This window comes from Bos indicus, chromosome 2 (genome assembly GCF_029378745.1).
Source record: "Bos indicus isolate NIAB-ARS_2022 breed Sahiwal x Tharparkar chromosome 2, NIAB-ARS_B.indTharparkar_mat_pri_1.0, whole genome shotgun sequence".
Taxonomy (NCBI): domain Eukaryota; kingdom Metazoa; phylum Chordata; class Mammalia; order Artiodactyla; family Bovidae; genus Bos; species Bos indicus.
The window spans coordinates 39,632,501-39,648,060 of NC_091761.1; the positions used below are offsets into that span (position 1 = coordinate 39,632,501).

Here is a 15,560-nt window from a genome sequence, read left to right on the forward strand (position 1 = left end):
GGGCAGGGGATGGGGGGGTGGAAGGTGGGCAGAGTAATTTATGAAAACATGGTACACCATAATTTTGCCATTTTTCTGCAATAAGGATGGCAAATGATTCATGGGGTAAAATGAAATATTTCTCACTGTCACTTCAATGGATCTAAGATTTACAGCTTCTTAACTTGGATAGGAGAAACTCTGTATGCATAAAAATGAATTGTAAATCAATTAATGATGGGATGAAAAACAAAAAAAAATTGATTTTAAGCAAAGAAGAGAAAAATCTAATAAGCAACGAATTAAAAGGGAGAAGCAGCAGCTATTTACTTTAAGACCTTTGAAAAAAGGAGGGAAAGGAGAGAAAACTGGATGCTTTAAAGAGGGCATTAAGGTCAGGTTAAAGGAAAGTGATCTGTTGATCGAGCTCATTACATTGACATCGCTTAGACAAACAGAGCAAGGTAGCTTTTAAAGAAAAACCATATATGCCTAAGTTGGATTTTTTAAAGAAATCTCACATACAATAAAAGTTAGAGCCAGTTTTATAGTATGAGGTTGGATAAAGAAATCCTATGAGCATGAAAAAGCAGCCTCCAATTCAAGATTCTCCTTTACCTGTTTTTTCAATAGGCACCAGGGCCAAAAGAAAAAAACAAAACAACCTCTACAGCTCCCAACTCCTTGAAACACCACACTGTAGGAATTCCAGCAAGCAGCCAATGAAGGAGTGAACCCTGGCTCCACAGGAGTTCCTGGAGGATGAGCACAGAAGTCCTGCTGAAGACCCAACACAGTGGGCTTGAAAGGCTCAGAAGTGGGTGGAACCAGCTGCATCACGTGCCACGTTCTACTGTCCAAGTGAGACTCAATCCTCCCGTCTCTTCCACTGAAACATGGACTGTTATCTGTGACTACAGGATACGCACCTAAATCTACATGGATTCAAGCAACCCCTGTGTGAATACATGGGATGACAGGGAATGGATGTTAAGTAATACAATTTGATGCCGCAGGCGGAGGATGAAGGCAGCCTCAATCATTTTGCAAATGCGGTATTTCGTTTAGGTCAAATAAACCTTACTGTTCTGGATCAAGTATCTAACAACGTGCAAAGGTTTTTGCCAAGGGTCCACAGGACCTGCAGAACTATCTTTGGTGTCATTGTGGCTGGCGTATCTCTTTTCTTCTGCGCATGTGTTTCACATGCAGGGTAGTTAATTAGAGGCCTAAAATACAAGGCACAGGCCCAGGAGGCTCATTGACTCCGACTCTTGATACAGAACTTCTCTAGTTGCCAGGGTGCCATAACAATGGAAAATTTCTGTTGTCTGCTTCCTTCCTAAGTCAACTGTCATCAGGTGAAATCTGCCATGACTGATAATGCAGTACTGACCAAGATTGCAAAGTATTGATGTGAGTATCTATCTCTCTTCCTTGGATTACCCAAAATTTACACATTTTGAAAACCAGGAGTAATGTATTTTGACAAATTTTATGTTGACAAATTTTAAACTGCTATGAAGTGTGATGAGCTAAATCAATAAACAGTGTTTTGAGCTCTTAGATATTTTTTCCAGGCCTTGAACAAACAGTTCATTGTTCCAAGTCTGTCTGGGGACTAGTGCTCTGTGTTATTCTATATGATTTCAAAGAACCTCTGAAGCTCACACAGGCCTTTGAGCACGCAAAACCAAGAGGCAGCGCTTCTAAACCACAAATGGAGACAATGCTCCATATACATGTGTAAATTAAAACCTATAAAATAACATAGGCATTATAAAATTTGTGTTAAAACTGATAACAGCTTTACTGATTTACTGACAATGAAAATATATAGCATTTTTTCTGTCAGAGCATTTATCAACACTTGGCAACCCTACACTAACTTGACATGTAAGATGATCAAAATGGATTATGTAATCTTTCCCATTCATTTCTATTGATTTTGGTTATGATAAAATTCATCAGTGTGCCTGGGAATGCTCAGGCTAAAAGGCTCTGGTTGACAAAAGGAAAAAAAAGAAAGGAAAAAAAGAATTCAACAGACCTAACAGGATGCATGTAATTTTAGAATAGGATTGCACAAATACAGAAGTCGTGCCCTAAAGGTTCCAGCAACAAATTAATACAAATAAATCTGGCAGTCTCATAAAATTACATCAGTCTATGCAGGGATTTACTTTTGAGATAAAATTACAAAATTGCAAGCAAAAAGTATTAATGTGTGAATGCAATTAAAAATACAGTTTGTGAAAATATTTCCAAACTTTTTTTTAAACTACAAGTCATCAAAGTTATTTCTCTGACTTCAAGGTACATCAACATGCCAGTAAATGGACCATTTTAATCAGCTTTATTGATTCATGCTTTCAGTTCTTATTCAGTTAAAAACAAGGCACATTAAATACATCCTCTTATTGCTCTATAAATGCATGCAGCTCATTCTGTATATCAAAAGTAATAAATAATGGCGATAAAACACCAAGACAGTTATAAAAATGACAACCCAGCCTCAAACATAGCATTTAACAGTCCAATCTAGAACAATAACCCAACACAATACATAAAAAATGCCATATATGAAAACATGCAGTGTGTATATCGACTCCAGAACTGGGCTTATACTTGATATTCTTTCAAAGCACAGTAGGGCTTTTTTACCCCATATAAAGGGTAGACATAATGCAAAACAGTGCAAGGTATTAGTGTCACTGACTTCAATGTTATTACATTCATATGCCAAAAATCTTTACAAATACATAAAAAAGGGAAATAAGATCAATGATCATTCTTACAGTTCAGTAAAAGAATGAAATTTTGTTGTTGTATAAAAGAGCAAACTACATACTTTGAAAAAAGACAATACAAAGCTAGAAACTAAAGCAGAATAGGGAGCATGCATTTAGTAGTGGAAATCCTAAAGTTAAACTGATTGAAAGCAAGAATATTGCAAACAGCATGACGGCAATGAGGCAGACAACCTTGGCTTAACAAATAATCTGGCATTTCCACTCTTGTTATAACTGTGCGAAGGGCTACTGAAGGGAGCATTCAGCTCTCCACCACAGATGGGGGTACCTTCACCTGAATCCCATTAAAGGCTCTTTAAACAAATCACTTGATGACAAAAGACAGTCTTCCACACACCCCACACCCAGCCCAACAGAATCAGCTAATACCATATTTATACAAAAAAGAAAAAAAATTCTTTTGGTGCTTGGAATAGATTTTGAATCACACTTACACCCCACCCCCCATTTCTTCTCTCCTTTTCTGAAATCAGGTAAAGAAGCTGCACAGGTTTAATTAAGAACTTTATACAAAATGCGGGGGTGCTTTATTCACAGTAAAGACTTGGAACCAGCTCATTTCCAAGACGAGACTCTGGGATTGGTGAAGGAGCGTATGTTTTAGAATTAGCAGGTTTTAAGCAAAGGCAGATACGCTCAAAGGAAGAAAAGTGTGCTTTTCTTTGTCCTTAAAGGAACTTCACTCAAAGCAAAGCGTGCACAAACAAGGCCTCTTTTCAAATACAGTTCTGCCCAGGCCACTCAGGTCATAAGCCCGATCCCTACTGTAATGGATTCAGGGGGGATACAAGCCATCGTTATCTTGATTTAACTAGAAATGAAGAGAAAGAGAGAGAGCACAAATGTATAATACTGTGGTACATCATCTCTGATGTTTTAAAGGACAGCTCTTCTATTAAGGGTCGCTGGGCTCTAAACAGTGAAATTACTATCTTGATAGAAAAACAAAACTACAAAACCACATGCGTCTATTATTTAAAAAAAAAAAAAAAAGGAAATGAAACCAGTGCAAAAAAAAAAAAAAAAAATCACACCTTAAAAAGAAAAAGTTCACAGTGATACTTGGGAGCCTCACTTGCTCTGTTTTAGGTTTTCCTTAAGGAAATGGCAAGTCTAAACTTCATTTTAAAAGCAAAATGAGTTACCGTGCTACCTTATCTGTTTCCGAGGTGAGGGTGGGGGCTTAGGTGAGCTAACCTCCAGTGTGTATATTATGACAGACAGGCTCATGCCCAACTCGAATGAGACATAAAGATATTCTACAATGTTGACATATATAGAAATAACAGCACAAAAGTGTTTTATGTACCAGTTTGAAAAATTAAGTCTGCACAATGAAAACCTGACATTAAAAAAGGGTCACGTTTCCTATTTTATACACAACGTGCTCTTAAAAATCAAAAGAAGCAGGTAGTTAACTTCACAAGAGGAAGCATGAAGAAGACAAATTTAGACAACTGGCTAAAATGCCACCAAAGTATTACAAAAGCATGCCAAATGGGCCCTTTAAATTCAGTATATTATGTATTTACTAAATTCTGAGCAGATTGATCTTTTTGTTTTGTCTTTCTGTGACTGTGTCTGTGTGTGATGGTGGACATGTGTGAGTGTGAGTCGAGTATGGTTTTCTTTTTTTCTTTTTCTTTTTGGTTGAGAACTTTTCCATTTAGTACAGAAGGAGAAAGGCTTTAAGCAATTAAAATGACCATGAACATTGTAATTGTGTGCCTTTTTACAAATAATTATAATTAAAGTTAACTAATAGGCTATTTCTATTCTCTTTTACTATCTGTTTATAAATATTCCCTCCAACTGATACAGTAACCTAAGCAAAATAGGCCATGTTCGATGGTATCACATGCTCCAACTCCTAGGATTTGAGAATTGAAAACTGTGCTATATATGTGGCTATATGAACACAGGTTTTTTAATCCTTCAATTTATTACAACTGTAAAGATTTGAGAAATCTAGTCCCATCCCACTGTATCCAACTTGCCACTTAAATCCTGGTTTTAAAATAAGAAAAGCAGGGATCTTCCTGGCAACTGTAATAGTCAAAGAAAAACTAGCAGTGACTGGGGGGGAAATTGAACTGCTGAGATGAAACTATCACTGTAACTCCCAGCAAATGTCAATGCTATCCTTATATCTCGTACCTGTGATTCTGGAAGCTTTCAGAGATTCTCTTTGAGACTTGCTCTTATAACCAGATCTAAACATTTTTTCCCTCTCCAGTTTTACCAGTCATGCTTAGATATAAAGTCTGGATAAAGAAAGCAGACAAGCTGGAGGAAGAAGGGGGCTGAGAGGTTTCCAGAAATGCTATTGTTTTAATAGGCCCCACTCCATTTCTTTTAAGAACAAATACTATCAACAAGCTTAATGTCCAGAGGTTTGTGCATCTCACAAAATGCTTCCAGCTTCTCGTTTCAATTTTTGCCAAAATATTCTCTCAAATTGACTTAGAATAAATGAATAAACAAAAAGGGAGTATGTCCAGTCTAACAGATCACAAAATGAAAGCAAAACATTAAATCAGTGTGCACTGAAAATGAGAAAAGATGATAAAATACACTTTTAAGAAGCTAGACTGAATGGCAAATACCAATAAAGGGTCTACATCGACATCCTAAAGCTTTGGAATGTTTCCCAGTGTTACAACAAGGCAGCTATCCGTGTCTACTGTTTTGGAGTGGTGTCGGTCCTCTCTGGTTTGTTACATGATGATTTGTTGTTCCTATGTTTGTCGGCTGTGGATTCACTGCTCAGACTCACAATCCTCCACAACTTCGGTCCACAGGGATGGGAACTCTTCTATCGAGATTTTCTTCGGCAGTTTTCATGAGTATAGCGAGCCGGCTTCCAGACACCCTTCCTTTTTGAATAGCACTCATCAGCTTAAAGAGAAAATAGGTAACAGATTCAAAAGGCGGACCAGCTTACTCCTGGTCTTCACAGCATTTTAATAGTAACCCTTGCGGCAGGTGAGAATAATTAAGTGCCCCCATCAAAACCATGCAGGTACTACAGTTCACAGAAGAAACTATGATTTTCAAACATTTCAAAAAGGGGTAAAGGGGCAGGTATTTTGCCAAGGCTGCAAAAACTAACACCTATCTAGCAAATCAGTCTGCCTTTAAAATGCAGATTGAATACATTACATTTTGCCCCTTAATGAGCTCAGCACATATACATTTTTTTGAGGAACTCAAATATTGAATCTTTAATTCCATTTTAAAATCTCAAAAAGGAATCTCAGGGATTGAACAAAGACAAACCATGACATATTTAACTACTCTTTTTTAGTGTTATTGTACTTGACAACTTCAAGTCCCCCAAATCCAAATTCCTTAAAGACTTTTTAAAATCATTTACTTTTAAGTCCTTGAAAATGGACCCAGAGATCTACCTTAAGAAGTAAAAGCACTCCACAGCCCAGATTTTAGCTAATTCATTTTTATCCAGTGGATAAAATCAGAATTAGTCTTGAAATTACATGCAGTCGGCGGGCAAAGGCCTTTAATCTGGAAGGCACTGTGCAATTATGAGCGTGGGGATTGTTTTTTTTCCTTTTCAAGTTGATGTGGTTTTAACTATTTGCTTTTCTTGATCTCACTTCTTCAATATTTTTTATCTATTTTTTAAAGAACCGATTTAGTCATTCATCAGGAGTATGTGTGTGTGTGTGTGTGTGTGTGTGTGTGTGTGTGTGTATATATATATATGTAAATCTTCAAAATATTTTTAGGGTTATAGTTCCTAGTCTAAAGAGATACATTTCTTAAAAATGACTCTGAATAAGGGTCAGAGGCATCCGCCAAGGGGCTGGATCAGAATTTCATGACCTTATTAAAAGCTGTTTCACAAGCTACTGTTTATTAGAGATGGACTCCTACATGCAGAAGTCATTAGAGTCCAAACCTAAAAATAAAGTCATATAATGATGCAGAATCTACAGAGATCTTCCATGAGGATTATTTTAAAATATCTATATTCAAAACTGTCTAATGGGATACACACGGACTCTTAATCTTCAGAATGGGAAACTATTTTAATAAAAATGAAACAAAACCCTGAAAAGATACTCTCCATCTATGAATGGTATAACAAAGAATGTGGACATCTAAAGACAGCAATGTCTTGTTTGCTGTTTTGTCTGATTCAATGAATACCTTCAAAGTTTATCAGCAGTAACAGAACTGAGAGAGCTGGAGTTTTTTTTTTTTTCCTTTATCCATATAGGTTGTGTGATGTATCAACTTTTAACAAATCAAAAGTTTTCTTCAAACATTACATATATCTTAAAACCATATTACGAGAAAAAATAACATTTGGGTGTGAATATATTTCATAAGAAATATAATCAGCATTTTTTAAGTTGAAAATGATACCATGTATGCACTTAGTAAAGCATCACTAGTCCCTTTCACTTAGAATTGGACAATAAATAATCATTAAAAAGACTATAAGAAAACTTGCAAGTGGTTTAAATTATTTTCTATGCGTTTAGCTCTACTGCACTCATTACTTAACACCCAAAATCCATATCCATAACATTAGACTCTTATTGTTTCTAACACGTCAGGTCTTTGAACCCTAAATGCTGCTGTCTATTTACAACCTATATGAAATGAAGCATTAGCTATTTATTTGAAGAAAAGTTTTCTAAAATCCTGAGACAGACAAATTTCTCAAGGAAAACAACCAGACAAAAAATGTATGAAATGGTTTCTAATTTCCAAGCATACATTTTAAACTCAATTTCAAATGTCCACCTAGTTAAACAGTAAGGTAAAGAAGTAACATTCTTTTTTGTAATGCTGGACACAACCCGTGAAAATTTTCTGCATTTAGATTCAACAATGCTCTTATCTGCTGCTCATCTCCAGAGAGACAATTACCATTTCCTTTGCCTTGATCTTGTTTGTTTAACTTGACACAGTGAAGAAAGGGCTGACATTGACCAAAATCCCCAGCATTAATTTATTTCATGTTCAGCATTCATCATTGCCATGGTGCAAGCAAGACCTGGCATTCATTTGAAATACCTGCCCAAGAAGCACTACAGAAAAAACCTGGCCTGTCTGGAAACCAATACATTCTTCTTAAGAGCAGAGTTCTATGGACAGTTACAAATAACGTATGAGGTGGTTGAGTTTCCTTCTTTTAATGAACTTTTAAGGATTCATGTGTAGCATCCATTTTGAAGTAACAACATTTACTTTCTTTCCAGTTATTATTAAACAACTGAACCTTGAATAAGTGGAAAATTAGAAATAAAGATGCTTGGATTACATGGTCTTGACCCTAGAATATAGCTTTCCTTTCTCTTGCTTTTCAGGTTTGTTGTAACGTAAGAATATAACCATTTCATTTTGGGTTCTCAAGTGAATATGATTCTCAAATGAACACAACTTTGATTTCTTTAAACTTCCTCTATTAAAAATAAACTTTGTACTTTAGAAGTAAAGAAGTGTCCAGCAGTGGTCTCCCACAGCATATTTCTTTATAAAGCACATTTCTGATTTATCCCTTTAAGCCATAATTAACCTAGATTTAATCTAAATTGCCCAATACAACATAATGTATCTTATAAAAAGCAAAAGAACACACACCATGCAAAGTCATATCCTTTAAGACATATCAACCTTCGCTGGCTTCAAGCTTTCTTCTTTTTCAGAATGAGGTGACAACTGTACTGACTTTGAAATCCATTCCTGAGTATCTATTGATGACGAATAGATAAAAAGCAAAAATACTTGTTTCCTTTCACCACAACTCACCTGCAAAAATTCATTGAGTTCAACCTGTCCATTTTTATTCAAATCTACTTCATTCAAAATTTCATGTAGCGTATTTTCATCCATTTGGACGCCGATACTCTAAGTAAAAGGAAAGCACAAAATAATGAAGTTTCACTAAAAATTATGTATTTCCTTTTATTAACATTACTAGCCTTTCAAAAATTCAGAGAGAAATAGTATTTATAGATAGCACTAGATGAGAAAAAAATTATCTAGGAAAATCTTTACATTCCTCTGCTATCAAAGATACTGAACCATAAAAAATACCTCTAATACACGTTGAACATCAACAATGGTAATAAAGCCTTTCTGGTCTGCATCGAATTTATGAAATCTCTTCTTGTACCTGGAACACAATGTTAAATAATGGAAAAATATACTTAGGTAAGTGAAGACAAAAAGAGAGAGAGAGAGGGAGACACAAACTTATTAGAAGTACCTGTCAATGTCTGAAGGCAGTAGGCTAATTTCAGAGCGATCTGTTAACTGTTCTGATCGAGATTTATAGCCCATTTCATAATATAGAAACTTCCTGGCTGTTTCAAGTTCTTCCTAAAACACAGACACACACAAAGTTCAAAGATTTATGGAAAGAATTATTGATTTTTTTTCTCCTTTTTTCCCACTTGGTTTTCTAAACAGAAAGTTCATCCTCATTTTTCTGGCCAGGACAATTTTTTATTTCCTCTAGTTTTACTGAAGTATAATTTTATTCAATAAAATTCACCAACTTTAGGTATACAGTCTGTTTATACGCTACCACGAACAAGATAAAGAGCATTTCTATCCCCTAAAAAGCTTCCTCATTCCTATTCCAATTGCTTCCTTCCCTTGACCTCTACCCCTAGGCAACCACTGATCTGATTTTGTCACCAGAGTTTTGTCTTTTCTAGAATTTCATTTTAAAGGGTTCATATAGTATGTAGTCTTTGGTGTTTGACTACTTTCACATAGCATAACGATTCTGAGAGTCATTCATGTTGTTGCATGCTTTAATACTGTTTGTTTTTATTGCTGAATATTCCCCCACAGTATTGACTAGCAAAATCTACAGGACCAAATCTTTGTGGTTTGGTGACCAAAGAGCAATTAAAAGTAAATAACTATTGTAATGCGGCATGCTGTATCAAGACAGACATCATGGGTTAACCAATTCTAACATTTTGTCACTTTGGTGCTGCTGCTAAGCTGCTAAGTCACTTCAGTTGTGTCTGACTCTGTGCGACCCCATAGACAGCAGCCCACCAGGCTCCCCGTCCCTGGGATTCTCCAGGCAAGAACACTGGAGTGGGTTGCCATTTCCTTCTCCAATGCTTGGGTGCTGCTAGTTGGATGGAAATGACAGAGCTTTGGGAAAAAAAAAAAAAAAAAACCACGCTAGTCTATTGAATAGTTACTTTTCTTGTTTTCAATGATCCCAGCCTCAACTGATACTACCTATTGCTGTGAACACTGCAATTCCACCAATTTGTTTGGGATTAGTGAAACTTTCTGAGAGTAATTTTTTTTAAGTCAAAAGATTTTTTTCCTGTATCACAGCACAACAAATATTGAGTTGGCAAAAAAGTTCGTTCTGGTTTTTCCTAAGCTGTATCAGTAAAACCCAAACAAGCTTTTTGACCAAACCAATAGAGCTTTCCTTTTAAGAGTTTTTTTACTCTCCTGTATAACACATGATTTTAACCCTTCACCATGCTGGATAATTTCTCCCAAACCACAGCTAGTCTGTCATGTAATAAAATGGTCAGAACACAACACAATACTCCAACAGAGATCTGGCAAGTACCTAGAAAGAAGTAACTATCAGCATCATTAGTCTAGATATATGATTTCTTTAGGAAGCTTAAGATTGTAATTGCACTTGGGGGCAGCCATGATCCACTGTTACCTGCTATGCATTTACAGTTAACAAAAAATATATTTCTTTTTTGCATATGCTACTGTTAAGTCTTGTCAAATCTATCATGAATGGATGGTGTTGTTTTTCTACCTAATACAAGGTCTGCCATTTGTCTCTATTAAATTATACCTAATGTAATTGCAATTTCACCCATTGCTTCAATCTATCACCAAGCATTCACCCTTCCTCCAGTTTCTTACGAGTACACCAAAGATGATCATTTGACTAGTTACAAATCCACCATTTTAAAAAGACATCACAGGGGGCTTCATAAAATGCTTTATGGAGGCCGGGGGGGTGGGAGCGGGGAGAGCGCAGAAAAAAAAAATGCTTTATGGAATCCAAATATATTATGTCTATAACATATCCTCAATCTAACAATCATGTGCTTTTCCTGAAAAGCTATATCTGAAGTGATTTTTTCTAAGTGATTAATTATTACCTTCCAGAGATCACTACTTCTTGCTAAATACTGATAAAACAAACTTAAATGCCATAACCTACAAAACAGCCCAAGACCAATGCCAAGACCACTGGCTTATAGGTTATAAACTTTATTTCTCCACTTTTGTTAGTTACTCAGGACCCAAGCAGCCAACTTAAGAATGTGGTACTACATTTGCCCACCTTCTGTCTTCTGATTCTGTTCCTATTTGCCATAATATTTTAAACCTCAACAGTAGTTAAATAAACCCCATCTGCAAATTCTCTGAGTACCCTGAGGTATATAAAATTTCTGAGTTGGCATAAAAACGCATTTAGAGCAGTCTCCTATTTAAATGCCTATTTCCTCTTATCAATATTTATTTTGCTTTTCTCACAATGAAAATCATTCTCCTTGACAAATAGGAGAAAAAGAAAAAATAAATTGGAATTAAACTATGAGTTGAAAGGTTCCCTCCCTTCTCTGGCAATCAAAAATCTGGTGCTAGCTACCTCTGAGCAAGGATCTAGGTTAGACTTTCTTTGTACTCTTTTCTAGTTTTAAAAGCTACTTTTAATGTTTTTAGGATTTTTGCCAGTTGCTGACACTATTCATATACATTCTGATTGTCCTGGGTACTCTTCCGCTGCTCAGCACCCATCTTCCCTCTGTTTGATATTTGGTGCTTATCAGTTTGCTCTGTCCATGGTCACTCCATTTCTTCACTTGCTTCCTCTTTATTCTTCTTGTTGGAATCAATTTTGAAATAATTTCCCTTTGGGAGATGCCCTCAATCTACTTAAGTGGTCTTCTTTTTAAAGTCTCTCAATGAAATGCATGTTTTCTCTGCAGGTTATAAAGTCTACATTACCAAGTATTACTTCAGCATTTCCCAAAATACATCCTAAAGCAATACTAGTTTCCCTTTCCACCAGCCCTTCCAACATGTGAGAGTTGGATCTGTCCCCAAATAAGCTGCCTTTGGGAAACTGACAATGCACATAAGCACTTTAAAGGCACCAAATTATCTGCACTAGGGAAAATGGTTTCATTTGCTTAACTCAGATTTTCCCAAACTCTTTTGACCATATAGTCATCTTTTCACTGTTATTAATTTAGACACTGATTATTTATTTATAATTATGTATTGTTTTTACATAGAGCTTCCCAGGTGGCTCAAGTGGCAAAGAATCTGCTTGCCAAAGCAGGAGCCACAGGAGATGAGAGTTTGATCCCTGGGTCTGGAAGATCCTCTGGAGGAGGAAATGGCAACTTATTCCAGTGTTCTTGCCTGAAGAATCCCATAGAATCCCACAGAGGAGCCTAGCAGGCTATAGTCCAAGGGGTCACAGAGTCAGACATGACTAAGCACGCACACACACATATTAACATATATATTTAATTGTGTAAAACACAATTTGGCAGTGTTGCATTCCTAAATATCTTTACCACCTCCTCTATCAATCCCCAACTCCCCTAGATAATGCCTTCCTCCTTAATCAGTTCTAAGTTGGCTGCCTTTGGTCTTAAATAACGGTTCTCCAAATCATCTTATAAATTTTGGAAAATACACACACATTCCTGAGGTGTATATGTGTGTGTGTGTGTGTGTGTGTGTGTGTGTGTGTGTGTGTGTTGTAACCACTCGATTAAATCTGAAGATCCTTGAAACTATGAGCTATTTATTATTCCCCTAAATATTTAGTATAATGCTCAGGATACAAGTCACTCAGTTAAGTATTGACTGGTAAAAACAACCACAATTCATCTACAAAGAGTTATTTATCACCCTGCTCCTCTTTCACTTTTGCAGGTTACATAATCCCAGTGCTTTTAACCTTTTCTTAGCAGTCCGGTAACCTTTAATTCTTTCTCCCCTCTCCTTTGTTCTCTCTAGACTATCTACTGTTCTCATGAATACTCCTATATCTCAGATACTGAGCAATAACTTCAGGTCTCTTATTTCTGTTATTTTGTTTGTTTAGGGGGTTGGGAGAATATTTCTGAGTACATAAATCTGCTCATAAAACCTAAACCCATGTAAATCTAGTTTCCTCGGGAGAGCTGAACACAGCCAGTTCACAGAGTTTTCTTCCTTCTTCCTACCTCCTACAGCCTGCATTCCTGGCACAAAGCACCTTCCTGCATATTCAAATCACTCCAACCATAATTTTTACAGGAACACATTATCCCCAGTCCTTCTACATGGTAGAAATGATTGGCAGTAGCACAGGAGTAAGTTTCACTCTAGTGCTGCCTCACTATATAGCTTTAAAACTGGCCAAACCCAAACTCAAAACCAGAAGAGCTATATAAACCAGTCCCGCCAATGCAGAGGCAACAGGGCTGGGTGGGAAAAGGGCGTCCAGGATCTGGACACCTGGTTTCAATCCCAGTTCCACAATCTACTGGTTGTATGAACTCTCACCAAGACTTACTCCCTGAGTCTGTTTTCTCATCTATAAAATGAGGGTAAAGGTTATGCCTGACAGCACTGTGACCAGGATTAAGGAGTTCTTTTCAGTGATTTCTACCATCAGTACACTACATTGTGGCATGAAAATGACCGACGGAGAATATTTTAAATGTAGGGCTATGGCTTCACCCCTGAAGACTGATTCTAACAGTCTAAGCGTTAGTCGCTCAGTCATGTCTGACTCTTTGCAACCTCATGGACTGTAGCCCACCCGGCTCCTCTGCCCATGGAATTCTCCAGGCAAGAATACTGGAGTGGGTTGCATTTCCTTCTCCAGGGGGTCTTTCCAACCCAGTGATAAAACCCGGGTCTCTTGCATCGCCTACGTCGGCAGGAGGATTCTTTGCCACTAGTGCCACCTGGGATACACTACATGGACTGAGCTGTATCCCCCAAATCCATATGCTGACAGCCTAACCTGCAGTATGACAGGATTTGGAAATGGGACTCTGGGGAGGTAACTAATTTTAGATAAACCTTGTTGGGATTAGCACACTCAACGGAACAGACCAGACAGTGCCCCCTACCTGCATCTCCTCCTGAAAGTACCTGTCTGAAAGACAGGAGGAAGGCTCTCACCAGAACCCAACCATCTCACCCTGGCACCCCGATCTCAGATTTCCAGCCTCCAGAACTGTGAGAAATACATTTATGTTGTGTAAGCCATTCAGTCTGTGGTACCCTGTCAGAGCAGCCTGAATAGACTAAGACAGGTGGTGTATAGGAAAGAGGGAGGAATCAACTATAGGAAGGCCACTAACTGGCTGACTAAAAGGATGACGAGAGCCAAGAACATGGAGCAACGTGGAGGAGACTGGAAAGTGTGACCAGAGCCACTAACAGCAAAGTGGCCGTGAAGGAGCCTAAATGGAATAGGTTCAAGAAAGACTAGGGGAAAGGAACTAAACCAATTAACACAGGGAATAGTTTCTGAATAAATACAAGAAAATGCCTCTGCCTGAAACTTTGGTTTAATTAAAAATCATGACGATCTGTTTATTACAAGAGGCCCTGGGCTGTATATGTGGGCATCTGAGCATCAGTGGCTTTCTTTTTTTAAATTTGGATATAAAGTTTCAAATGACACAAATCAATAAGCATTTGTGGTCAGGCCATAAAACAACGATTTCCTACCAAAGGCAAACTTGCAGGAGTGTGAATTTCACTGAAGAATACATTCTAAGACTGTTTTCAATGAAAACCAGAAAAGGTTCTACCCACAATCGTTATTATCTTACTTTTTCAGGAATTATGACCACAAATTTTAGAACATTTTTCTATAAGGGATTTTCCAAAAACAACCAAGAAGAATATTTGGTTACAAGGATATTTGTTACCAGAATTTGTTATGATGACATATTTGTTACAAGAATATCTTTCCAGTTTCCTAAGGCCTAGTAGTATTAAATACACACAGAAATTGGCAGGAATTATAAAGTCACCATCAAAAACTATGCTAGCCTCTGAACCTATTTGCTGGGCAGGAAAAAAGACACAGATGTACAGAACAGATATATGGACATGAGAGGGCAGAGGGGTAACGGGGAGGGTAAATTGGAAGATTAGGTTTGACATATATACACTACCATGTGTAAAACAGATAGCCAGTGGGAACCTGCTGAACCACACAGGGAGCTCAGCTCAGTACTCTGCGATGACCTAGAGGGGTGCGGTGGGGTGGGGGCTGGGGAGCAGATCCAAGAGGGAAGGGATACATGTATACACAGAGCCAATTCGCTTTGTTGTACAGCAGAAACTAACACAACATTGTAAAGCCACTGCCCCCCAATCAAAAAAAGAGAAAATAACTGTTAGCCTCTCCTAACAGATTAAGACATTCCATGTCTGTAATGGAAAATGTGGTTTTAGAGACTTCTATATAATACCTCTTTTTTAGAATCATCCCAATTCAATTCTCGGCCCATCAATTCAACAATCCTAGGTAGGGCCTCCTCTGCCGCCTGCACATTTAGGAAGGCCAGGCGAGTACGACGTGAAATCATATCCACAGCGGTACAAGCATACTCCTTAATCCCGTATTTCACCTAGGTTTGAAGTAAAATGATTAATTTAAGCCTTTTTTAAAAGGAGGGAAATAAAGCTTCACTTAAAATCCATGCTTAGGTACAACGACATTTTTCTTTATATACTCTGGTTCCCTCT

The 15,560-nt window shown here is 37.4% G+C and overlaps 1 protein-coding gene across 4 annotated transcripts in view; it reads right to left on the reverse strand.

Moving 5' to 3' along the window:
• Positions 1 to 2,019: 2,019 nt before the first annotated feature.
• GPD2 (glycerol-3-phosphate dehydrogenase 2) overlaps positions 2,020 to 15,560 on the reverse strand; it is a 150,540-nt gene continuing 136,999 nt past the window's right edge. For 3 of the 4 annotated variants that reach the window (XM_019972543.2, XM_070767690.1, XM_070767711.1), the window contains exons 13-17: positions 15,284 to 15,442; positions 9,037 to 9,149; positions 8,865 to 8,943; positions 8,577 to 8,675; positions 2,020 to 5,690 (exon numbers count right to left, since the gene is read on the reverse strand). In XM_019972543.2, coding sequence (XP_019828102.2) covers positions 5,565 to 5,690; positions 8,577 to 8,675; positions 8,865 to 8,943; positions 9,037 to 9,149; positions 15,284 to 15,442 — 576 coding nt within the window. In that variant the 3' untranslated portion in view covers positions 2,020 to 5,564. The remainder of the gene's footprint in view (positions 5,691 to 8,576; positions 8,676 to 8,864; positions 8,944 to 9,036; positions 9,150 to 15,283; positions 15,443 to 15,560) is intronic. The other variant, XM_019972534.2, reaches the window with a different exon arrangement.